At 44.1% G+C, this 26,560-nt stretch overlaps 1 protein-coding gene across 1 annotated transcript in view; it reads left to right on the forward strand.

Annotated features, from left to right (window-relative positions):
* LOC144493600 (synaptotagmin-like protein 2) overlaps positions 1-26,560 on the forward strand; it is a 201,652-nt gene that overhangs the window by 100,116 nt on the left and 74,976 nt on the right. Inside the window, exon 6 of the mRNA XM_078212746.1 lies at positions 7,927-9,276. Coding sequence (XP_078068872.1) covers positions 7,927-9,276 — 1,350 coding nt within the window. The remainder of the gene's footprint in view (positions 1-7,926; positions 9,277-26,560) is intronic.

Below are 26,560 nucleotides of genomic sequence, written 5' to 3' on the forward strand. Positions count from 1 at the left end.
AGGACTTGATTCAACTCCAAATATGGTGGCACGGCAGCACGGTGGTTAGCACTGCTGCCTCACAGCGCCAGGGACCCGGGTTCGATTCTGGCCTTGTGTGGATTTTCTCCTTGTATCTGCGTGGATTTCCTCTCACAGTCCAAAGACATGCAGGTTAGGTGGATTAGCCATGGTAAATGCGCAGGGTTATAGGGATAGGGCTTAGGTGGGATGCCCTTTTGGAGAGACATACAAATTTGATGGGTCGGATGGCCTGTTCCTGCACTGTAGGGATTCTTTGGATTCTATGAGAACAAAATAGTTCTCATTCTCTTTGAACAAAGAAAATTACAGCACAGGAACAGGCCCTTCGGCCCTCCAAGCCTGCACCAACCATGCTGCCCGACTTAACCCCTACCCTTCCGGGGACCATATCCCTCTATTCCCATCCTATTCGTGTACTTGTCAAGATGCCCCTTAACAGTATCCGCTTCCACTGCCTCCCCCGGCAACAAGTTCCAGGCACCCACTACTCTGTGTAAAAAATCTGCCTTGTACATCTCCTTTAAACCTTGCCCCTCACACCTTAAACCTATGCCCCCTAATAATTGACTCTTCCACCCTGGGAAAAAGCTTCTGACTATCCACTCTGTCCATGCCACTCATAATATTGTAGACTTCTATCAGGTCTCCCCTCAACCTCTGTCACTCCAGTGAGAACAAACCAAGTTTCGCCAACCTCTCCTCATAGCTAATGCCCTCCATACCAGGCAACATCCTGGTAAATCTTTTCTGTACCCTCTCCAAAGTCTCCACATCCTTCTGGTACTGTGGTGACCAGAATTGAACACTATATTCCAAGTGCGGGCTAACCTAAGGTTCTATAAAGTTGCAACATGACTTGCCAATTTTTAAACTCAATACCCGGGCCGATGAAGGCAAGCATGCCGTATGCCTTCTTGACTACCTTCTCCACCTGCATTGCCACTTTCAGTGACCTGTGTACCTGTACACCCAGATCCCTTTGCCTATCAATACTCCTAAGGGTTCTGCCATTTACTGTATATTTCCTATCTGTATTAGACCTTCCAAAATGCATTATCTCACACTTGTCCGGATTAAACTCCATCTGCCATCTCTCCGCCCAAGTCTCCAACTGATCTGTATCCTCTGATGGTCCTCATCGCTGTCCGCAAATCCACCAACCTTTGTGTCGTCTGCAAACTTACTAATCAATCCAGTTACATTTTCCTCCAAATCACAATTTTACAAACAGCAAAGGTCCCAGCACTGATCCCTGGGGAACACCACTTGTCACAGCCCTCCATTTAGAAATGCACCTTCCACTGCTACCCTCTGTCTTCTATGACCAAGCCAGTTCTGTATCCACCTTGCCAGCTCACGTCTGATCCCATGCAACTTCACCTTCTGCACCAGTCTGCCATGAGGGACCTTGTCAAAGGCCTTACTGAAATCCATGAAGTTACCTGATTGCAAAGAACTTGTGATCTTACCATAAAACTTGCCATCACTTGCTTTTATTGAACATTCATGGATGAGGGATGTTTGTTAATTATTTATTGCTGGATAAAAGTGTTCTTTGTCCACTTAATTATCAATATCCTATATTCAACAACAGTCAGGTGTATGAGACCGAATCCTCCATGGCAGATGGAGTTTAATTTAGACAAATGCGAGGTGATGCATTTTGACAGATTGAACCAGGGCAAGACTTACTCAGTTAATGGTAGGGTGTTGGGGAGAGTTACAGAACAAAGAGATCTAGGGGTACATGTTCATAGCTCCTTGAAAGTGGAGTCACAGGTGGACAGAGTGGTGAAGAAGGTATTCGGCATGCTTGGTTTCATCGATCAGAACATTGAATACAGGAGTTGGGACGTTTTGTTGAAGTTGTACAAGACATTGGTAAGGCCACACTTGGAACACTGTGTGCAATTCTGGTCACCCTATTATAGAAATAATATTATTAAACTAGAATGAGTGCAGAAAAGATGTACTAGGATGCTACCAGGACTTGATGGATTGAGTTATAAAGAGAGGCTGGATAGACTGGGACTTTTTTCTCTGGAGCGTAGGAGGCTGAGGGGTGATCTTATAGAGCTCTATAAAATAATGAGGGGCACAGATCAGCTAGATAGTCAATATCCTTTCCCAAATGTAGGGGAGTCTAAAACCAGAGGGCATAGGTTTAAGGTGAGAGGGGAGAGATACAAAAGTGTCCAAAGGGGCAATTCTTTCACACAGAGGGTGGTGAGTGTCTGGAACAAGCTGCCAGAGGTAGTAGTAGAGGCGGATACAATTTTGTCTTTTAAAAAGCATTTAGATGGTTACATGGGTAAGATGGGTATAGAGGGATATGGGCCAAATGCAGGCAATTGGGATTAGCTTAGGGGTTTTAAAAAGGAAAGGGCAGCATGGACAAGTTGGGCCGAAGAGCCTGTTTCCATGCTGTAAACCTCTGACTCCACTCTCCTATCTTTAACATTCCTATTCATTGTTGGACAACAATGATTACATTTCTGCTCACCATGTCCAAATCAAATTGTCTAAAATAAAATGGGCCCAGTACTCATCCCTGGAGCACATTGCACCTAGCCATTCTCACATTTATCCTGGTCCTTGTTTCCTGTTTAAAAACGAACTTTATACTCACACAGCTTGAGCTTTTGTTTACCATCTTCCTGAATATTTAAGCCTTATGTGAGACATCTTATCAAAAAACTTCTGAAAATCCATTAGTAGCACATCTCTTGTGCTTAAATCAATACACCAAAACATTTGACAAGCGTGACTTGGTTTTTACAAATCCATGTTGTCTCTCCTTCATTAATTCATGCATTTTCACATAATGACAAATTGTGGATTCCAACAGTTCACCCTGATATTAGATATGCTGGTCAATTTATCCTTGTTCCTTTGTACAAATGATTGGCCATTCCCACATCTCATGTCCCTGTTTGGATATTTAAGGAGGACTGATCTTGGAAGATTTTGGCCACAACTTCTCCACTCTTCTTTCCAAGTTCTTTAAAGTACGTAGATGCTTGACATCAAAGTTGAGTTGACTCGCGTTCTTCAATTTCTTTTCAGAATTATAGTTAACTCATGAATATCAAGCTTAGTAAACCTGATAGACATTGCAATAACTATTATAGAGCAGGGAGACATGACTAACTTTGCACACAATACTGTTGCACAAGCCAGGGAAACTAGTATCACAACAAATACTACTTGCCTTTACATAATGCCTTTGATATATAAAAGTGGCCCACATACCCATAGTGACCCATAGGAAAAAATGGACAGATAGCTAAAGAAGAATACATTATCGGAGGCGAGACCAAAATCTGTTGTATATAAGTTGCTCCAAGACTAGGTGCAAAGAAGTAGAATCAACTTTTGCATTTTTCAATGGACATCAAGTGGGATCTAAACCTTTCCAAGAAACAAAGTAACTGATCACAACATGTCCAGCAGCAGAACGTTTTGTCACGTGGAAAGGGATCACATTACAGGTTGACATATTATAGGCCAGGTTAGAAGTCATTGCTGGATGAAAGCTCTAGGCTGATAGAAATGTACCCATTGAAGAGAAAACCCCCTGGATTATGATGCAAGTTTTGCTTGTTGTCATAATGTCAGATGATTAAAAGCCAGATTGGCTACGTCCACTGGGATTAAGGAATAAGAACAAAGAACAAAGAACAATACAGCACAGGAACAGGCCCTTCGGCCCTCCAAGCCCGCGCCGCTCCCCGGTCCAGGATTGAATCCTGAATCCAGGATCCCCACCCAATTTTCCAGCCTATCTACATACCAATATCCTATCCACCGAGCTGTCCCTCACAGCTACGATGCTTTGTTCATTACAACCTATTAACTTACCCCCACCCCCCCATTCCAGACCATGTGATCTCCAGGGAGAGGCGAAAACCCAGAGTGAAAAACCCCAGGGCCAATATGGGGAAAAAAAAATCTGGGAAATTCCTCTCCGACCCCCTGAGGCGATCGAAACGAGTCCAGGAGATCACAATGGCCCCGATCGGAAAATGCTTCCCAACCCTAGTCATTTCCACTTCCACGAACACCATATGAATCCCCTGCCCCCGAGACAGGTTCCCAACTATCCGCAGTCTCACTCTGTACTGGCACCAGCAAGATGATCGTAGAATGAAGCCTTGAAACGAGAAACCAGGAACAATTAGCCCGCGCCGCTCCCTGGTCCAAACTAGATCACTCTTTTGTATCCCTCCATTCCCACTCCGTTCATATAGCTGTCTAGATAAGTCTTAAACGTTCCCAGTGTGTCCGCCTCCACCACCTTGCCCGGCAACACATTCCAGGCCCCCACGACCCTCTGTGTGAAATATGTCCTTCTGATATCTGTGTTAAACCTCTCCCCCTTCACCTTGAACCTATGACCCCTCGTGAACGTCACCACCGACCCGGGGAAAAGCTTCCCACCGTTCACCCTATCTATGCCTTTCATAATTTTATACACCTCTATTAAGTCTCCCCTCATCCTCCGTCTTTCCAAGGAGAACAACCCCAGTTTCCCCAATCTCTCCTCATAACCAAGCCCCTCCATACCAGGCAACATCCTGGTAAACCTCCTCTGTACTCTCTCCAAAGCCTCCACGTCCTTCTGGTAGTGTGGCGACCAGAACTGGACGCAGTATTCCAAATGCGGCCGAACCAACGTTCTATACATCTGCAACATCAGACCCCAACTTTTATACTCTATGCCCCGTCCTATAAAGGCAAGCATGCCATATGCCTTCTTCACCACCTTCTCCACCTGTGACGTCACCTTCAAAGATCTGTGGACTTGCACACCCAGGTCCCTCTGCGTCTCTACACCCTTTATGGTTCTTCCATTTATCGTGTAGCTCCTCCCTACATTATTCCCACCAAAATGCATCACTTCGCATTTATCAGGATTGAACTCCATCTGCCATTTCCTTGCCCAAATTTCCAGCCTATCTATATCCTTCTGTAGCCTCTGACAATGTTCCTCACTATCTGCAAGTCCTGCCAGTTTTGTGTCGTCCGCAAACTTACTGATCACCCCAGTTACTCCTTCTTCCAGATCATTTATATAAATCACAAACAGCAGAGGTCCCAATACAGAGCCCTGCGGTACACCACTAGTCACAGGCCTCCAGCCGGAAAAAGACCCTTCCACTACCACCCTCTGTCTTCTATGACCAAGCCAGTTCTCCACCCATCTAGCCACCTCCCCCTTTATCCCATGGGATCCAACCTTTTTCACTAGCCTACCATGAGGGACTTTGTCAAACGCTTTACTAAAGTCCATATAGACAACATCCACGGCCCTTCCTTCGTCAACCATTTTGGTCACTTCTTCAAAAAACACCACCAGGTTCGTGAGGCATGACCTCCCTCTCACAAAACCATGTTGACTATCGTTAATGAGTTTATTCCTTTCTAAATGCGCATACATCCTATCTTTAAGAATCTTCTCCAACAACTTCCCCACCACGGACGTCAAGCTCACCGGCCTATAATTACCCGGGTTATCCTTCCTACCCTTCTTAAATAACGGGACCACATTGGCTATCCTCCAATCCTCTGGGACCTCACCTGTGTCCAGTGACGAGACAAAGATTTGCGTCAGAGGCCCAACTATTTCACCTCTCGTCTCCCTGAGCAGCCTTGGATAGATTCCATCAGGCCCTGGGGATTTGTCAGTCTTTATATTCTCTAACAAACCTAACACTTCCTCCTTTGTAATGGAGATTTTCTCCAACGGTTCAACACTCCCCTCCGAGACACTCCCAGTCAACACATCCCTCTCCTTAGTGAATACCGACGCAAAGTATTCATTTAGGATCTCCCCTACCTCTTTGGGCTCCAAGCATAAGTCCCCACTTTTGTCCCTGAGAGGTCCGATTTTTTCCCTTACAACCCTTTTGTTCCTAATACTTTTGTTTGTGAGCTAAACTGACTGTAGAAAATTATATTGGCTCAATGGAAAAACCTTCAAGGCACTTCAGCAGACAATTAGGCGAAGAAAAGGCTGAAGGTCTAGTCAACGGACCAGACATGGCCAGAGACACTCGAGTTTTTTTTTACAGTGCTTATATTGTGGTCAGTTAACCAGAATTGACCAACAAAAGAATATTACAGGAGAAAATGATTATGGAGAAGTGGATTGTAGAAACCTGTAGTTACCAGAAACGTAGACAGAAGATCTTATTTCATCAGGTATATATGTAATTAGGGGATGTGCCCTTGCACAACAGATGAGACCAAAACTCAAAAACCTTGCAAATCTTATGATGGAGCAAACTGAATTAAAAGGGTTCATAGTAGAGAAAGGGTTAGATTCAATTTATTCTTACTGAAAATAATGAAGGAGGTCATGTGTTATGCCCTGGTGAATATTTTCAGTAGGTCAGATGATGAACAATGAATGAAAATCGCACATGGTGCCCATATTTAAAACAAAATTAAAATCACATTCTGGAGATTGGCCTCTGTGGTGGGGAGGTTAATGAAAACATCATTAGAAATCCCATGAGTGATCATCTAAAATGTACAGCGCTGACAAGAGATAACTAAAAGTTTCAGAATGTTAAACTTGATTCAATTTTTGAAGGAGCAACTAAAATGGTGGATCTGAGAGATGATGTATGAATCATTCACATGAATTTCCAAAGCAAAACTTTTGTAAAATGCCTCTTGAAGGATTCTATAAGAAATTCCAATTGCCAACGTGTGTATTGAAAGAATGAGTAAGCATGTTCTTCTACAGCAAAAACACAAGCAGGTAAAGTTTTAACCCCACTTGCCTGGCAGAAACTAGATGGCTGAGTAAAGAAAGATAGAATTGGGATTATACATTGGCCGGAATTCTCCCGTCCTGCCCGCCACTGGAATTTTAGCGGGTGGGGCGGGGGGGGGAGCGCAGACCATGTAAAGGTCCATTGAAGTCGGGCCGGAATCTCTGGTTTTCAGGCGAGCGCGGTCGGAGAATCCCATCCAGTGTCTTTCATGATCTCAGCATATCCCAAACAACTTTAAAAATGAAGAACTTTTGAAGTATGGCAATTCTTGTACAGGGTACCTTATCCGGTGCCCCAACATCTGTAAGGACCTGAACTGACTACATTTGAAGCTGACACTCATGGTAGCAATTTGAATAAAATTCTTTTCATATGTTATTAGTCCATGCTCTAGGACACAAAATCCATAAAACCCCCGAATCCGGCACACATCCAGTACGAAGCTTCCCAGATATGGGGTCCAGTACCTGTAATGTAGAGAATGCAGCAGTCAAGTTGCACAAAGTCATGTTCCAAAAGCAGCAATGAAATAAATGACCTGGTTTTGGTTAAGAGATAAATATTGACAGGACACTGGGTGAGCTTCACTGCATCTTTTCAAACAGGGTCTTCAAACTTTTTTTTATATCCCTCTAGGGGCAGATTGGACCTTTGTTTGGTATCTCCCTAAAAGAGGGCACCTGAAACCTTATTGATTTTCCTCAATACAGCACTGGACCATCAGCCTCGATGATGTACTCAGCACTTGGGAGTGGTGCTTGAACTGACAACTTTCAGACTTAGAGGCAACTGAGCCAAGTATGAAGCTTGGTTAGCTTCAAATCATTCACATTTCCCACATGTGATTAATAATGAAAGTAAAAATACATAAAAAAAGCATAAATATTATTTGCAATGGATAAGAGCTTCCATCATCAATTGATCAACAATAGTAATTCACTCTTCATTCCTGGCTCAGTCTCAACCTATTCCAAATTTTGGGTCTGTAATTCTTTCAGTTTCAATTGAAATATACTCGGGAGGCTTTTCTTAATATTTTGAAGTGTAACAGATGCATATAACCTATAGAATATGAGCCGTGGCCTTTTCTCATACAGCTTTAATTACATTTTCACAGAAGGTGACAACAAGCTGTACAGGAAAGGACTCAGAAAGGATCAGGAAAGTGAGTCTGCAACCCCGAGCAATAACGTGTTTCTGCCTGGCATTGACTCATCCATTAAAGCAGTTGATGCACCAGTTTCTGAAACAAATCCATACTCTGATTATACTACTGGTCTACCATTATACTCAGCCAAACGAGATGAGTTCTGGACACCAAGGGAAGACCCAGTTCTGCAGAGTTCTAGAAAAAGTCCCACCAATCTTGATATAAAGAGAGGCGGGAATGACCAACCTGATTTTTCCCCAGTGGGGACTGAGACATTCAGAAGGCCAGATGTTTCTGAACAAATTGATTATTTCAAGCACAGTCCTAAGGCTGCACTGGACAGTTGTGATTCAGAGGGACCAGACAGTGATGCAGAAATTACGCAAACCCCAGAGACCAGTGATCATATGAAGGGACCATCGGTGTCACGTGTAGAAATACCCTCTGATTCAAAGGAAGACAACATCGTGCACAATGCTGATACCAGGACGAGGAACCCATTGTCAAGAAATTCATCAACTTTTCTGTCAGAAATTCTGCAGGGGGCTAAAAAGCCACAAAAAGATGGTGCTGAAACTGCCATAAAATCAAACCCAACAGCGGTGCAAAATCCAGTAAGTGACGGTGCTGCAAGCGAATCTCCTGACATAGACAGTTTGGTTTCTTCAAGACCTTCAGACATTAAGTCGTTTGAAGCCAATACAAAGCTCTATGAATTAAAGGGAAAAGATCAACAGGGGCACAATGTCTTGGACCAGAGTTCTGAATCAGATAGACCTCCAAGTTTAGTGAACAACACGTCCAGCCAAATCAAGAAGCCAGAAGAATATAACAGTGACATACCAAATCTGACTTTTGGAAGAGGAGAGACTGAGCATTCAAAAAGAAAAGGCATTCTAAAGCGCAGTCCAAGTACTAGCTCCACGGAATCAGAAAGCCTATCCAAATGGACCCCAGTTCGGTCCACAGAGGACACAGGGGTAATGTCACTACCAGCTGAGGATTCTGATGGCGGCACAAGGACGGAGCCAGGTAGCAAGCAAGTGAGGTTCTCTGCTACAATGAAAAACAAGCCTCTGGCAAATATAGTCAAAGGGCAGAAAGCTGATAAAGCATTGATAAAGGGCAAAACAAAACCCACGTCACAGCAAGAAGACAGCATTGCCAACATGTTCCCTTCACTGTCTCCAGCTCAAAAATACAAAGATGAACCAGATGTAGATCAGTTTTTGACAGACAACGGGACAACTGAACAGAACAGTTTCCCATCACTGACATGGGACGAGAACTCAGAGGCACCATGGAGAAACTATCGAGGTACGCTTGTAATAAAAACAGAAAATGCTGGATAAACTCAGCAGGCCTGGGAGCATTTGTGGAGAGAGAAACAGAGTTAACGTTTTGAATCCAGGCCGAGGTTCTCCCTGCACTGTGCTTGACAGGGCATTCAACTGTGTCCGACCCATCCCCCACACCTTCGCTGTCACCCTTCCCCTCCCTCCCAGCACCATGACAGGGTTATTACCCTCATTACCTTATTTTCACTCCACCAGCCTCCACATTCAAAGGATCATCCTTCGCCATTTCTGCCAACTCCAGCATGATGCCACCACTAACCATATCTTCCCCTTACTCACACCCCCATCCCCATCAGTGTTCCGCAGGGATCACTTGCTCCACGAAACCCCAGTCTACTCTTCCATCACCCTCAACTCTTCATCCCCTTCCCACGGCGCCTTCCCAAGCAATTGTAGAAGGTGTAACACCAGTCCCTTCATCTCCCTCCTCACTGTCCAAGGGCCCAAATGCTCCTTTCAGGTGAAGCAGCCTTTCACTTGCACCTCTTGCAATTTGGTCCACTGTATTCGCTGCTCCCAATGTGGTCTCCTCTGCATGCGGAGACTAAATGCAGACTGAGTGACCATTTTGCAGAACACCTTTGCGCTGTCCGCAAGCATGACCCCAACCTTCTGGTTGCTTGCCATTTCGGTTCAGCATCTTGCTGTCATGCCCACACATCTGGCCTCGACATGCTGCAATGCTCCAGTGAAGGCCAATGCAAACTGGAAGAACAACACCTCACCTTTTGATTAGGCACATTACAACCCCCTGAACTCAACATTGAGATCAACTTTAGAGTGTGACCTTTTCCTTCCATCTTTACCCTTTTTTTGTTCCCTTGGCTTATCCCAATAGAACCACACAAAGCCACCTGTCACTTATTTTTCAATTTTGTTTTCACTGATTACTGACCATTGTTCTCCTATCAACACCTCTGCTATCTTATCTTTATGATGTGGAGATGCCAGCGTTGGACTGGGGTAAACACAGTAATAAGTCTCACAACACCAGGTGTTGTGAGACTTCTTACTGATCTTATCTTTATGCCACTACTAGCTCTCTTCAGTCCCTAACGGCACCATTAAATTCTGATTTGTCAAATGCTCATGATACCTTTGTCAATCTCTCCTCAACTTCACTCGATCTCTGAACTTCCATTCTGCCCCGCTCCTCTCTCCAACTATTTAATTGTTTCTATCCCTCTTCAGTTCCGTAGAAGGGTCACATGAACTCAAAAAGTTAACTCTGCTGAATTTATCCAGCATCTTCTCTTTTCATTTCAGATTCCCAGCATCCACAGTATTTTGCTTTTATTATGAGGTATGCTTGTAATCTGCATGTCTGAAGGCATTTAACTTATTTCTGTGAAAATCATGAAAGTCCTTTTTCTTACTCACCTTGGCAATCACTATTTTGGAGCCCCTGTTGAAACCGAATGGCAGTTTAACACACTCATGTCTGCAAGATTCAGGTTTCAGAAAACTTAGGAGGTGGAGGGAGAGAGGAGAGAGGGAGCTGGGTGAGGATTGAGGGAGGGAGGGAGGGAGGGAGGGAAGGAAAGGGATGTTGTGCAGCAGAAAAAGAAGATAGAAAAAGCTGGAAGTTGGTGAGAGGTGAAGAGAGAATGCAAAGCATGGGCGAGTTAGGTGAGAGTGGAAATGGGCAGAGAACAGAAATCTGACATGGAGAGCGCAAATATTTTTGATTGCAACCTTAAGAACTTTGTCAGCGGTCTGACTGAAAATACCTAAATTAAACTATTGAAGTGTTAGGGGGTAGGGAGCTGCCAGTCAACAAATATGGAAAAGATGGAGGTAGTGAGCAGTAATAAACATGGAGACTGCCGGTATTCTGTCAGCAGAGGAGTAATGTTGGTTCTGACTTGAGTGTGCCACCATTGTGATAGTTAGCTGCAGCAAATGGGTCGGAAAGGGTTTTCATTATCAGTGCGAGTGGCAAGGACTGGGTTTGAAGCGGTTCAGTGGCATAAGAACAGAACAGCAAAGCGGACATTGAAAACGTAGGACAGAGATGGTGGTTCCAGTACCATGAGAGGCCTGGTACACAGAATAATCTGGGAGTGAAATTTGGGCGGCACGGTAGCACAGTGGTTAGCACTGCTGTTTCACAGCTCCAGGGACCTGGGATCGATTCCCGGCTTGGGTCACTGTCTGTGTGGAGTTTGCACATTCTCCTCGTGTCTGCGTGGGTTTCCTCCGGGTGCTCCGGTTTCCTCCCACAGTCCAAAGATGTGCGGGTTAGGTTGATTGGCCATTCTAAAATTGCCCCTTAGTGTCCTGAGATGCGTAGATTAGAGGGATTAGCGAGTAAAATATGTCGGGATATGGGGGTAGGGCCTGGGTGGGATTGTGGTCGGTGCAGACTCGATGGGCCGAATGGCCTCTTTCTGTACTGTAGGATTTCTATGATTTCTATGAAATGACCGAGACCTCATTAACTTAGGACTGCCATGCATAGGAAGATGCATATCAGGGCATCCTGCACTTCTTCATATTGGGCTGACTTAGTTGGCATCTGTTACCACAGGAAGGTAGGTAGGGAGTCCGTTCTTTGGAGGAGTGCGATCATGCCTCAGCAGCCCAAGTTATTTTGATTAAGCTTGGAAAGAATTCCTGTCCCTCCTGACTTTAGAAAGTAGCTTGGTACTTATCTTTATGATGTGGAGATGCCGGCGTTGGACTAGGGTAAACACAGTAAGAAGTTTAACAACACCAGGTTAAAGTCCAACAGGTTTATTTGGTAGCAAAAGCCACAAGCTTTCGGAGCCTTAAGCCCCTTCTTCAGGTGAGTGGGAATTCTGTTCACAAACAGGGCATGTAAAGACACAAACTCAATTTACAGAATAATGGTTGGAATGCGAATACTTACAGCTAATCAAGTCTTTAAGATTCAAACAATGTGAGTGGAGAGAGCATTAAGACAGGTTATAGAGATGTGTATTGTCTCCAGACAGGACAGCAGACTCTGCAGGTTCAGGCAAGCTGTGGGGATTACAGATAGTGTGTCATGAACCCAATATCCTGGTTGAGGCCATCCTCATGTGTGCTATCAGTTTCTGCTCAGCGACTCTGCGCCATCGTGTGTCGTGAAGGCCGCCTTGGAGAACGCTTACCCGAATATCAGAGGCCGAATGCCCGTGACCGCTGAAGTGCTCCCCAACAAGAAGAGAACAGTCTTGCCTGGTGATTGTCGAGCGGTGTTCATTCATCTGTTGTCTTGGCGTCTGCATGCTTTCCCCAATGTACCATGCCTCGGGACATCCTTTCCTGCAGCCTATCAGGTAGACAATGTTGGCCGAGTTGCAAGAGTATGTACCGTGTACCTGGTGGATGGTGTTCTCACGTGAGATGATGGCATCTGTGTCGATGATCCGGCACGTCTTGCAGAGGTTGCTGTGGCAGGGTTGTGTGGTGTTGTGGTCACAGACCATTGTCTGCAGAAAACTACCCAGCCTTCAGGAGAACAGTGACCACGACACCACACAACCCTGCCACAGCAACCTCTGCAAGACATGTTGGATCATCGACACAGATGCCATCACCTCACGTGAGAACACCATCCACCAGGTACACGGTACATACTCTTGCAACTTGGCCAACGTTGTCTACCTGATACGCTGCAGGAAAGGATGTCCTGAGGCATGGTACATTGGGGAAATCATGCGGACGCTGCGACAACGGATGAATGAACACTGCTCGACAATCACCAGGCAAGACTGTTCTCTTCCTGTTGGGGAGCACTTCAGTGGTCACGGGCATTCGGCCTCTGATATTCGGGTAACCGTTCTCCAAGGCGGCCTTCACGACACACGATGGCGCAGAGTCGCTGAGCAGAAACTGATAGCCAAGTTCCGCACACATGAGGACGGCCTCAACCGGGATATTGGGTTCATGTCACACTATCTGTAATCCCCACAGCTTGCCTGAACCTGCAGAGTCTGCTGTCCTGTCTGGAGACAATACACATCTCTATAACCTGTCTTAATGCTCTCTCCACTCACATTGTTTGTATCTTAAAGACTTGATTAGTTGTAAGTATTCGCATTCCAACCATTATTCTGTAAATTGAGTTTGTGTCTTTATATGCCCTGTTTGTGAACAGAATTCCCACTCACCTGAAGAAGGGGCTTAAGGCTCCGAAAGCTTGTGGCTTTTGTTACCAAATAAACCTGTTGGACTTTAACCTGGTGTTGTTAAACTTCTTACTGTACTTATCTTTATGCCATTCTTCAACTGGAAAGCCAGCTGTTATCAGGCAGAGCTTGAGTTAGCCACACTTCACCTCGTTGAATTCTAAGATGCGTTGTAGGTCCTTAAACTGAAATATCTATATTAGGTGAGTTCTTGTTTCTGTGGCCGCTTATTCTGAAGATCCATATAAATGGTGATAGACACAGTGACAGCAGAAACCTGGTGGTAAGTTCTATCCTGTTACTTTCAGATTGCTAGTGCCCAATTGCCACTGGGTGGGTGGCCTCAAAATCTCTGTCCTTCAGGTGGAGCAGTATCAATAATTTTACCTCTGGCCGAATGATGGGCCCATTCTGAAGTATGTTGAGATTCAGCGAATGACTGTACCAAAAGCTGGTGAAAATATTGGAATTATGCTGGTAATTCTTCGGGTTATATTTGGGCCTTTTTTTTCCAGCTGGACCTTGAAATATAATATTAGAATGGTGTTAATATCAACTTACATAATGTAGTGCGAGTACCTATGTTTTTAAAGCTAAGGTATGCTAAGTTTGTGGAAACTGCTGCAGAACCTCCAACGATGTGATTCTGCAATTATTGAAAAGTAATATAATTAGTGTCTGGATATTCAAAAGGCCCACTGTAAAATTGAACCCAAATTATTATTTCTGTCTTTTGGAATCCATTTCCAATGGACCTGACTCATTCTTTACTCCGAGCCTGAAGGGGATTTTGACAATGCTTTGATTCTTGCCCGGAATTAGAAACTAGTAGATGCTTTTATTGAGAATTGCATGTTCATTCCTGAAGTGCTCTCCTATAATTGAAGTTTCTTTTTTGACCTTTGCTGCCACTTTGAACTTCTGTCAGTACATTGACATCCAGAACTCAAACATCAAGCCAGAAAGGGAGGAGCTCTCCCCACAGTGGCTCATAACAATCTGATATGTGTTCAGTTATTTGAACAGTTGGTGCTACCCAGAGGTCAAATCATTATATGTGGTATAAAGCTTTATAGCCTTCAGCTGCAGGTCAAGTGAAAAACTATCAAACAGAACTTGTAGTTTGTGTCCAGCAAACAGTTCAGTTCGATTGAGATTTCACCAGCCAAATGTGGAGGTGAAGTACGACTGGATAAGAATCAGACAATAGAATCCTTGAACATTCCTGCTTTGTTTAACAAAGTACAGTGCGATAGCCAGTGAATTATTTTCTCCACCAGTTAAAACTTTATTTTCTCAAGTTGTAGTTCATTGACTTTTCTCATTGACTTTCCCAGCTCTTTGTGTAAAATACGTAGAATCGACATTTTTCCCATGATTTTGTACATGTATGTGACAAACCAACTATGATGGTGTTGATTGCTTCAAAGGTAGAGCTTAAAACAGTACAGCCTGTTAGATTCATAGAGGTTTACAGGATGGAAAGAGGCCCTTTGGCCCAACTTGTCCATGCCACCCTTTTTCTTTTACCACTAAGCTAGTCCCAATTGCCCTTGTTTGGCTCATATCCCTCCATACCCATCTTACCCATGCAACTGTCCAAATGCTTTTTAAAAGACAAAATTGTACCCGCCTCTACTACAGCCTCTGGCAGCTCATTGAAGACGCTCACCACCCTCTGTGTGAAAAAATGGCCCCTCTGAACCCTTTTGTATCACTTCCCTCTCACTTTAAACCTATGCCCTCTAGTTTTAGATCCCCTATCTTTGGGAAAAGATGTTGACTATCTACCTCATTTGTGCACCTCATTATTTTAAGACCTCCTATAAGATAATCCCTAAGCCTCCTACTTATTGCCCTGGGCAATATGTCCCAGTCTATCCAGCCTCTCCTTATAACTCAAACCATCAAGTCCCAATAGCACTCTAGTAAATCTTTTCTGCACTCTTTCTAGGTAATAATATCCTTTCTATAATTGGGTGAACAGAACTGTACACAGTATTCCAAGTGTGGCCTTACAATTTCACAAGACATCCCAACTCTTGTATTCAATGTTCTGCCCAATGAAACCAAGGATGCTGAATGCCTTCTTCACCACCCTGTCCACCTGTGACTCCACTTTCAAAGAGCTATGAACCTGTACCCCTAGATCTCTTTGTTCTATAACTCTCCCCAATGCCCTACCATTAACTGAGTAAGTCCTGCCCTGGTTTGATCTACCAAAATGCATCAGCTCGCAGTTATCTAATTAATTAGTGGGTGGCACGGTAGCACAGTGGTTAGCACTGCTGCTTCACAGCTCCAGGGACCTGGGTTCGATTCCCGGCTTGGGTCACTGTCTGTGTGGAGTTTGCACATTCTCCTCGTGTCTGTGTGGGTTTCCTCCGGGTGCTCCGGTTTCCTCCCACAGTCCAAAGATGTGCGGGTTAGGTTGATTGGCCATGCTAAAAATTGCCCTTAGTGTCCTGAGATGTGTAGGTTAGAGGGATTAGTGGGTAAATATGTAGGGATATGGGGGTAGGGCCTGAGTGGGATTGTGGTCGGTGCAGACTCGATGGGCCGAATGGCCTCTTTCTGTACTGTAGGGTTTCTATGTTTCTAATTATCTAAACATCTGCCATTCATCAGCCCACTGGCCCAATTGATCAAGATTCAATTGCAACCCTAGATAGCTTTCTTCACTTCCATTATGCCACCAATCTTGGTGTCATCTGCAAACTTACAAACCATGCCTCTAAATTCTCATCCAAAGCATTAATATAATTATGGACCCAGCATCGATCCCTGAGGCACACCACTGGTCACAGGCCTCCAGTTTGAAAAACAACCCTCTACAACCACACTCTGTCTTTTGTCATCAAGCCAATTCTGTATCCAATTGGCTACCTCACCCTGGATTTAACCTTATGCAACAACCTACCATGCGGTACCTTGTCAAAGGCCTTGCTAAAGTCCATGTAGACAACATCAACTGCACTGCCCTCATCTACCTTCTTGGTTACCTCTTCAAAAAACTCAATCAAATTCATGAGACAAGATTCTCCACTCACAAAGCCATGCTGACTGTCCCTAATCAGTCCTTGCCTCGCTAAATGCCTGTAGATCCTGTCTCTCAGAATACCTTGTAACAACTTACCCACTACAGATGTGAGGCTTTTTCCAGGCTTTTCCTTGCAGCCCTTCTTAAGCAAAGGCACAAAATTTGCCACCCTCCAATCTTCAGGCACCTCACCTGTGGCTGTTGATGATTCAAATATCTCTGCTAGGGGACCCGCAATTTCTTCCCTAGCCTCCCACAATGTCCTGTGATACACTTCATCAGGTCCCAGGGATTTATCTACCTTGATGCACTTTAAGACTTCCCGACCTCCTCCTCTGTAATATGTACACTCCTCAAGACATCACTATTTATTTCCCCAAATTCCCTAATGTCCATGCCTTTCTCAACAGTAAATACTGATCAGAAATATTCATTTAAGATCTCGCCCATCTTTTGTGGATCTGCACATAGATGACCTTGTTGATCCTTAAGAGGCCCTACATAAGGGCCTAGTTACTGGCTACTCTTTTGCCCTTTATGTATTTGTAGAAGCTCTTTGGATTCTCCTTTGCCTTATCTGCCAAAGCAATCTCGTGTCCGCTTTTTACCCTCCTGATTTCTCTCTTAACTCTACTCCTATACCCTCTATACCCTTCAAGGGATCCACGGTCTCAGCTGCCGATTCATTTTTAAATGCCTTCTTCTTCTGCTTGAATATCCTCAATATCCCAAGTCATCCAGGGTTCCCGACTTCTACTAGCATATGGCATGCTTGCCTTTATAGGATGGGGCATAGAGTATAAAAGTTGGGGTCTGATGTTGCAGATGTATAGAACGTTGGTTCGGCCGCATTTGGAATACTGCGTCCAGTTCTGGTCGCCACACTACCAGAAGGACGTGAAGGCTTTGGAGAGAGTACAGAGGAGGTTTACCAGGATGTTGCCTGGTATGGAGGGGCTTGGTTATGAGGAGAGATTGGGGAAACTGGGGTTGTTCTCCTTGGAAAGACGGAGGATGAGGGGAGACTTAATAGAGGTGTATAAAATTATGAAAGGCATAGATAGGGTGAACGGTGGGAAGCTTTTCCCCGGGTCGGTGGTGATGTTCACGAGGGGTCATAGGTTCAAGGTGAAGGGGGGGAGGTTTAACACAGATATCAGAAGGACATATTTTACACAGAGGGTCGTGGGGGCCTGGAATGTGTTGCCGGGCAAGGTGGTGGAGGCGGACACACTGGGAACGTTTAAGACTTATCTAGACAGCTATATGAACGGAGTGGGAATGGAGAGATACAAAAGAGTGGTCTAGTTTGGACCAGGGAGCGGCGCGGGCTAATTGTTCTTTGTTTCTCGTTTCAAGGCTTCATTCTATGATCATCTTGCTGGTGCCAGTACAGAGCGAGACTGCGGATAGTTGGGAACCTGTCTCGGGGGCAGGGAATTCAGATGGTGTTCGTAAAGCAGAAGTGGAAATGAATAGGGTTGGGAAGCATTTTCTGATCAGAGCCAGTGTGATCTCCTGGACTCGTTTCGATCGCCACAGGGGGTCGGAGAGGAATTTCCCAGATTTTTTTTTCCCCATATTGGCCCTGGGGTTTTCACTCTGGGTTTTCGCCTCTCCCTGGAGATCACATGGTCTGGAATGGGGGGGGGTGGGGGTGAGTTAATAGGTTGTGATGAACAAAGCATCGTAGCTGTGAGGGACAGCTCGGTGGATAGGATATTAGGATGTAGATAGGCTGGAAAATTGGGCGGGGATCCTGGATTCAGGATTCAATCCTGGACCGGGGAGCGGCGCGGGCTTGGAGGGCCGAAGGGCCTGTTCCTGTGCTGTATTGTTCTTTGTTCTTTGTTCTTGTTCTTTCTAGCCTTGCCCTTCAGTCTAAAAGGAATGCGCTACCCTGAACCCTGGTTAACACGCTTTTGAAAGCCTCCCATAAGACCACAAGGCATAGGAGCAGAATTCAGCCATTTGGCTTGTCGGTCTGCTCCGCCATTCAATCATTGCTGACATGATTCTCACCCCCATTCTCCTGCCTTCTCCCCGTGACCCTTGATCCCCTTATTGATCAAGAACCTATCTATCTCTGTTTTAAAGATACTCAATGACCTGGCCTAAAGAGTTCCACAGATTCACCACTCTTTGGCTGAGGAAATTCTTCCTCATCTCAGTTTTAAAGGAGTGTCCCTTCACTCTGAGGTTGTGCCCTCAAGTTCTAGTCTCTCTCATTAGTGGAAACATCCTCTCCAAGTAGAATCTATCGAGGCCTCGCAGTAATCTAAGTTTCAATTAGATCCCTCCCTCATCCTTCTAAACTCCATCAAGTATAGACAAACCCTTCATTCCTGAGATCATCCTCGTGAACCTCCTCTGGACCCCCTCCAAGGCCAGCACATCCTTCCTTAGTTATGAGGCCCAAAACAGCTCACAGAGCGTTATACAGCCTCAGCAGTAGAATAGAATCCTACAGTGCAGAAGGAGGCCATTCAGCCCATCGAGTCTGCACCGACCACAATCCCATCCAGCTCCTATTCCCGTAACTCCATATATTTTCCCTGCCAATCCCCTGAAACTAGGGTCAATTTAGCACGGCAATCAACCTAACCCGCACATCTTGGGAGGAAACTGGAGCACCCGGAGAAAATCCACGCAGACACAGGGAGAACGTGCAAACTCCACACAGACAATAACCCAAGCCGGGAATCGAACCCGGGTCCCTGGTGCTGTGAGGCAGCAGTGCTAACCACTGTGCCATCGTGCTGCCCCAGTACATTCCTGCTCTTGTATTCTAGCCCTCCAGAAATGAATGCTAGTATTACCTTCCCACTTACCAGACGTCCCTTTGCCTGCCAACAGACTCCCCCAATCAACTTTTGAAATTTCCTGTCTAATGCCATCAAAATTGTCCCTGCTCCAATTTAGAATTTTAACTTTTGGGCCAGACCTATCATTCTCCATAGCTATCTTAAAGCTATGGAATTTAGCTATCTTAAAAAATGGAATTATGGTCACTGGTTCCAGAGTGATTCCTCACGAACACTTCTGTCACCTGCCATTCCTTATTTCCCAAGAGGAAATTTCAGGGTTGCGATCCTGGTAGTATCGTGCCTTATTTGGTACTCAATCATCAAAGTTCTCAGAGTCCATGAGTGGGATGGGCAATTTCAGGCTTTCTGCAGTGTGCAGGTATATATCTCTTGTACCCTAGCAACAATCACTTGGGAAACTCCTCCCGCTTGTCCAGGCAGGGTGCCAGGTTCTCCCTCTTCTGGAAGAACTGTATGGCTATGCAAGCAGTCCTCTTACAAAGCATATCATCCCTACCCTTCGCAACAACATTCATTGACCTCTTCATTTTTAAGAGTCCTGACCCTTACCAGATTTGGTCCTGAAGAAGGGTCGAAACATTAACTTTGTTTCTTGCTCCAGAGATGCTGCCAGACCTGCTGAGATTTTCCACAATTTTCTGATTTTATTTATGACCCTTTAATTCACAGCTAATTCCCAGTGAAGTGTATCAGAGCGGTTGGTTCTCCAGCCAATAGCCTTTTATCGCCCAACCCCTCACCCTCACACATGCACACATAGCTCAGTGTAAGTGGATTGTTTTTGTTTGGTAACTTTGCTGAACTTTGCAATTCATTCCACCACTCTATTAGAAATATGTACTGAAATGTTAACATACACCAGCAGATTTTACTGTCTGCTTGATATTAGGCATGATGTGGAGATGCCGGCGTTGGACTGGGGTGAACAGAGTAAGAAGTCTCACAACACCAGGTTAAAGTCCAACAGGTTTATTTGGTAGCAAATACCATAAGCTTTCGGAGCGCTGCCCCTTCGTCAGATGGAGTGGAAATGTGCTCTCAAACAGGGCACAGAGACACAAAATCAGGTTGCAGAATACTGATTAGAATGCGAATCCCTAAAGCCAGCCAGGTCTTTTAACTGATATTAGGCAAACAGACCACAAATACCTTTCATAATGAAAATGCATTTCACTGTATACTGATACACGTGACAATAAATCAAATCAAAAAGAGACTATTTAGAAAAGAAAGAAATACTTGCATTTATATAGCACACTTAGAAACATAGAAACTAAAAGCACGAGTGGGCCATTCGGCCCTTCGAGCCCACTCTGCCGTTCATTTTGATCATGGCTGATCATCGAAATCAATATCCTGATCTAATTTCTTCTTGAAATCAGACAATGTTTTGGCCTCAACTACTTTCTGTGGTCGTAAATTCCACACATTCACCACCCTCTGGGCGAATAAATTTCTCCTCACCTCAGTTCTAAAAGTTTACCCTTTATCCTCAAACTATGACCCCTAGTTCTGGAGTCCCCCATCATTTAACCATAGAACCATAGAAAATTACAGCTCAGAAACAGGCCTTTTGGCCCTTCTTGTCTGTGCCGAACCATTTTATGCCGAGTCCCACTGACCTGCACTTGGACCATATCCCTCCACACCCCTCTCATCCATGAACCCGTCCAAGTTTTTCTTAAATGTTAAAAGTGACCCCGCATTTACCACTTTATCCGGCAGCTCATTCCACACTCCCACCACTCTCTGCGTGAAGAAGCCCCCCCTAATATTCCCTTTAAACTTTTCTCCTTTCACCCTTAACCCATGCCCTCTGGTTTTTGTCTCCCCTAGCCTCAGCGGAAAAAGCCTGCTCGCATTCACTCTATCTATACCCATCAAAATCTTATACACCTCTATCAAATCTCCCCTCTATCTTCTACGCTCCAGGGAATAAAGTCCCAACCTATTCAATCTCTCTCTGTAACTCAGCTTCTCAAGTCCCGGCAACATCCTTGTGAACCTTCTCTGCACTCTTTCAATCTTATTTACATCCTTCCTGTAACTAGGTGACCATTGGGAACATTCTTTCTGAATCTACCCTGTCTAACCCTGTTAACTCTTCATGACCACCGGACATCTCAAAGTATTTTACAGTCAATCAAGTATTTTTGAAGTATAGTCGCTGCTGTAATGTAGTAAACGATGCAGCTAAATTATACGTAGCAAACTCCAGCTGATATCAGAGAATACAGGTTGTGTATCCTTTATCCTTTACCCTCGGGGCCGATTGCATTTCAGGTTATTTTGGTTTTCGTATATAGCACATAAACATACACTACAATAGCTGAAGCCTGGGCTAGCTATTGTCTAAAATAAATAAAATGGATAGAAAAGTAAGATGCATCACTGAATAATAAATACAATGTAGCTGTAATAAATGTCTTTTTGACACGCAACAAGAATAGCAATGTAACCAGTTCAGACAAAGAAATAGACTTCCCGTACTAAAGATCGATAAGGTTCAAAAAAGTAATTTTTGGATGTGTTCGATTTTCAAATTTTATGGATACTTGACCTGGCACAGTGGTTAACACTGCTGCCTCACAGCGCCAGGGACCCGGGTTCGATTCCCGGATTGGGTCACTGTCTCTGATGCTCTCCCCGCAGAGTCTGGGTTTCCTCCGGGTTCTCCGGTTTCCTCCCACAGTCTGAAAGACTGGTTAGGTGAATTGGCAATGCTAAATTCTCCCTCCGTGTACCCGAACAGGCACCCGAACAGTGTGGTGACGCGGAGATTTTCACAGTAACTTCATTGCAGTGTTAATGTAAGCCTACTTGTGACACTAATAAATAAACTTGAACTGTGTATGTTTTTGTTTTATGATGCTGACTGAATGATACACGTTGGCCAGGATCTCTTTCCCCTTCTTCGAAATAATGCCATGGGATCTTTCACACCCACCCAGGCAGGTAAATTAGGCCTCGTCTCAACTGAAAGATGGCATTTCTGACAGCGCAGCACTCCCTCAGTACTGTTCTGAAGTGTCAGCCTTGAGTTCTGTGGTGAACCATAGATGGTTACCACTATGGGTACTGAACCATAGATGGTTAGCACTATGGGTACTTGTACATATGTTACTGTTGTCACTGTTGGGGTTAGGGTTGGGGTGTTCTACCTGTTGGTATTGTTCTGTGGTACACTCCAGTTGGCTCCGCCTACCTGTAGGAGTATAAAGGTCACTGCACTGCCTGGTGACCCTTTAGTCTGGGATTGTATTGTTATATGGTATGCTCCATTCTTGTTCCTAATAAAAGCCTTTATTTCCCGGGTACGATCTAGCCTCCCGAGTGATTTAATCGCGCATCAAGTTCTTTTCTGAAACTTCAGTTTGCAATGACAATTTGGGCTTACTATCTAAAATTGCTCAGCAGTTTCTAGCAAGTGTAATCACAGATTGTCAACTTGACCAACTTGGCCTGGCTGCCTGATCTATTTATTTTACCTATCAAAAGCCTGGTCTCTTACTTGGAGGGTCTCCCCTTGGCCATACAGTTTTGAGAGCCAGCCCTTAATTGGATGTTGAGCCACATGTGAAGCGGCACAGTGGTTAATATTGCTGCCTCACAGCGCCAGGGACCCGGGTTCAATTCCAGCCTTGGTGGACTTGTATGGAGTTTGCACATTCTCCCCATGTCTGCGTGGGTTTCCTCCAGATGCTCCAGTTTCCTCCCATACTTTTACTTTGACATCTGTCAATTGTTGAGCACCAGCTGAGATTTTAGTCTTAGCAGAGGTCTCAAGGTAGAAAAACCACAAAGATTCTACTGCCAAAGACTCAGAATCCTTGGATTTCTACCTTATGCTAAATTTTGCAGTTGTTTTTTACTCTGATATCAGAATGATTAAAGTAGAATTTAATTATATTTGGAACATTTGATGGACTGGAATGAAAGACACATTGATTTTATTTGTGTTTTGTGAGAAGATTTGGTGAAATTATCTCTGCTTCTGACAGGCATATACAGACAGTATGTAAAAAGAATGAGTAATTCCATTTAATTAATATATGAGCAGTGAAGGAAATACAACCTGGGAATAAGCAAGATTGTATTTTTTGAAAGGTTAGGAATTATTGACAGCTTAGAATATGGTAAATGCAATTGCTATGTCGCATGTTGATTAAAACAAAAAGGGCATAGATAATTTATCGAATATGATATCTGCATAAATAAATAAAACAAACCCAAGCTAACTAGTTTTTGAATGGTAAACTTAGGTAATGAAAACATACATTTTGCCATATAGTGCTATTTAATTAGAATATAATTGGCAGCACTTAATCAGTTAATAACCAAGGTTATGCAGCACACTTTCAAGTCACTTCTGCCTCATTCACACCATACAGTGGCATTTAAAGTTTAATAAATTGATTTCTTTTGTGCGATAGTTTTATCCATTTGCAAATATTATCTTGGACCTTCAGTAACTCCTTGGCTATTACATCAGATTCTATTTCCTCTCCCCGCTGTTTAGTAACACTGAGGAAAGAATAACCTAATGGTTATCCCACTGGATTGGTAATCCAGAGAATGTGGCCTGGATTTTCATGCCTCCAGATTGAAAAATAGTGGACAAGACCCAATTACAAGATCCCGCACCCCCCCCCCCCACCCCTCTCCCCACCGCTGCCGTCCATTACCATTTGTTGGATTTTTGTAATGGTTCCATGATAAGGGTGTGGGTACTAAGCCTTACTGAGCAATACCGCCTTTGCCTTCTCCATTGTAGGGGTAGGCATTTCAGACCTTTCTAATTTTGATGGATTTGGATTGGCTTTTGTAGGAGACGTGGTTTATCAAGTTTAAATGGTGTTGCCAACCTCACATTATCATACACAATCTGGTATGATTATTAAGTATGTTTCAATGCACTGATTGATAATCAGACTTTGTTTTTTAAAGTTAAGTGACCATTAAATTGGCCAACATTATAAAAGTATTCACATGCATTAGAATGCTTTATCTGGTGAATAAAGGGCTCTTCTACATTCAACATTATTGAGTATCTGACAGTGTGTCATTTACATATTGTTTTCATCTTCAGATTGATTTAAAGTCTAGAGATCTGTTGAGTTTTTTAAACAGTCTTCCAGCATTCATTATGGAAGAACTCATTAAATATAACTATAACACTGCAAATGTCCTTAAATGTTCAGAAAACTGATAACGTTAATATATATCCATTCATAAACCACTTCCAAGAAACAAAGGCCAGGATTTTTGAGATGGTGCGGTTTTCATTTCTGCCATGTGTAAAGTTGGCATTCAGAGCATTCCTGCCAATACTGGCTACCGCACAGCCATTTAACGCTCCAATGGATTTTAACTAATTAGGGAATGGACTTGCTTTCGACAAAATCCTGTGTCAGAGGCTGCAGTGAACCGGACTGGGACTGCAAGCAGTCCCCAGAGTCTAAGTCCTGGGAGTCCAGGGCTAGCTAGGCATGGGGGCACAGGGCAGAGTGGGAGGTGGAACCCAAGGGGGTGGGCAGAGGAAGGGTGGGAGTGTTAGTGGAAAGGGACAGGGGAGTGAGAACCCACAGGGCCAGACCTTTTGAGAGGAGTCTGATGTTGAAAAGGGGCTGTTGATGGATGTATCACCCTCCACCCCTCCAACCACATTCTCGGCTGAATAGGGTCTTTAACTGATCTTCCACCCCCTTGCCCATGAATTCTTCACACCTGCCAGAAAATTGTCACTGGGTAAAAATTGGCCATTGTGAGGTAATTAATTCACCAGGTAAGGGCCTAAACCGCAGAGAGGTCAGGGTGGACGGGTGCCCAGTGGGGAAAGCCATCCGAGGAATTTTACATCCACCTCCTTCTCCGCACCCCTTCAACTGAACACCCACTAGTGCGAGAATATAAAATTCTGTCCATAATTCTCTCAGTAGTTCACAAAATTGTCACTAAACACAGCAACTGAAGCTTCCATTTAAAAAGCTTTAATCCTATCCAAATAAACACACATGCATTGAAAAACCATTTCAAAGAACAATAGTTATTAAAAGTTCATAAAAATGTGGAATAAAACAAAGCTAAAAGTCCCTTTCTCATTTCTCTATAAACACCCCCGACACAGCTGAATACTTTTGGAGCTCAGTCAAACATTCATAATGGCATTCTATTAGACATCTGTATCAGCAAAGGCCTTAAAAACTGAACGCATTGAAACAAATGGCTGAACTATCAATCAAAGAACTAAGCCATCTAGCTAGATAGATCATCATACATTTGCCTGCTTCAAAGGTTTCAATGTATTCACTTACCTTCTTCTTAAGCAGTCCCTCGGGGTTAAGGATGACTTGCTTTCACACTAAAAATGAGTTCTCAGGTGGCTGAGGAGTCGAATGCATGACCCACAGTCTCTGTCACAGCTGGGACAGATGGTAGTTGAAGGAGCAAGTTGATAGGGTGCCAAAATTGCCAAGTGCTCCTTCCACTGTTAGTGCTTGGCTTCAGCCTCCTCTTGGTGATGAAACTCAAAGTGTTCAGCTCTTTCCCAGATGTTTTTCCTCCACTTCAGGTGGTCTTAGGTCAGAGATTCCCAGGTGTTGATGGGGATGTTGCATTTTTTCAAGGAGGCTTTGAGGGTGTCCTTGAAGCATTTCCTCTGCCCTCCTTTGGCCTACAAGCCATGTCAAAGCTCTGACTAGAGTACCTGTTTCTGAGTCTCATGTCAGGCATGTGGCCAATGTGACCCTTCTGAGCACAGTCAATGCTTTGATGCTGGGGATGTTGCTCTGAGTGAGAACATTGACGTTGGTGTGCCTACCCTGTCAATCGATTTTCAATTCTGGTGTTAAATTCACTTATAGGGCCTTTGACAGACAGCTGTGTGATGGAATTATATTTCTTTAAAGTGGATTTTAAATGGATATTTATTTTGATAGTTTTATGAGCATTTCAAAGCCTTCCATTGTCATTACTATTGGGCTCCAATAATGTACCTTATGAATAGCGCTCATAGAATCATACAGTGCATAGAGGCCCTTCGGCCCATCGAGTCTGAGATGATACACGACAAACATTTGACCTCCCACCTAATCCCATTTTGAATATCTTTATCAAATCTTCTGTCTTTTTACCAATGAAAACGGTCCTAACATCTCCAATCTATCTTCATAACTGAAATTCCTCTTCCCTGGAACCATTTTGTGAATCTTTCCTTCACCCTTTTTAATGTCTTCACAT

Source organism: Mustelus asterias, chromosome 5 (genome assembly GCF_964213995.1).
Source record: "Mustelus asterias chromosome 5, sMusAst1.hap1.1, whole genome shotgun sequence".
Classification (NCBI taxonomy): Eukaryota; Metazoa; Chordata; class Chondrichthyes; order Carcharhiniformes; family Triakidae; genus Mustelus; species Mustelus asterias.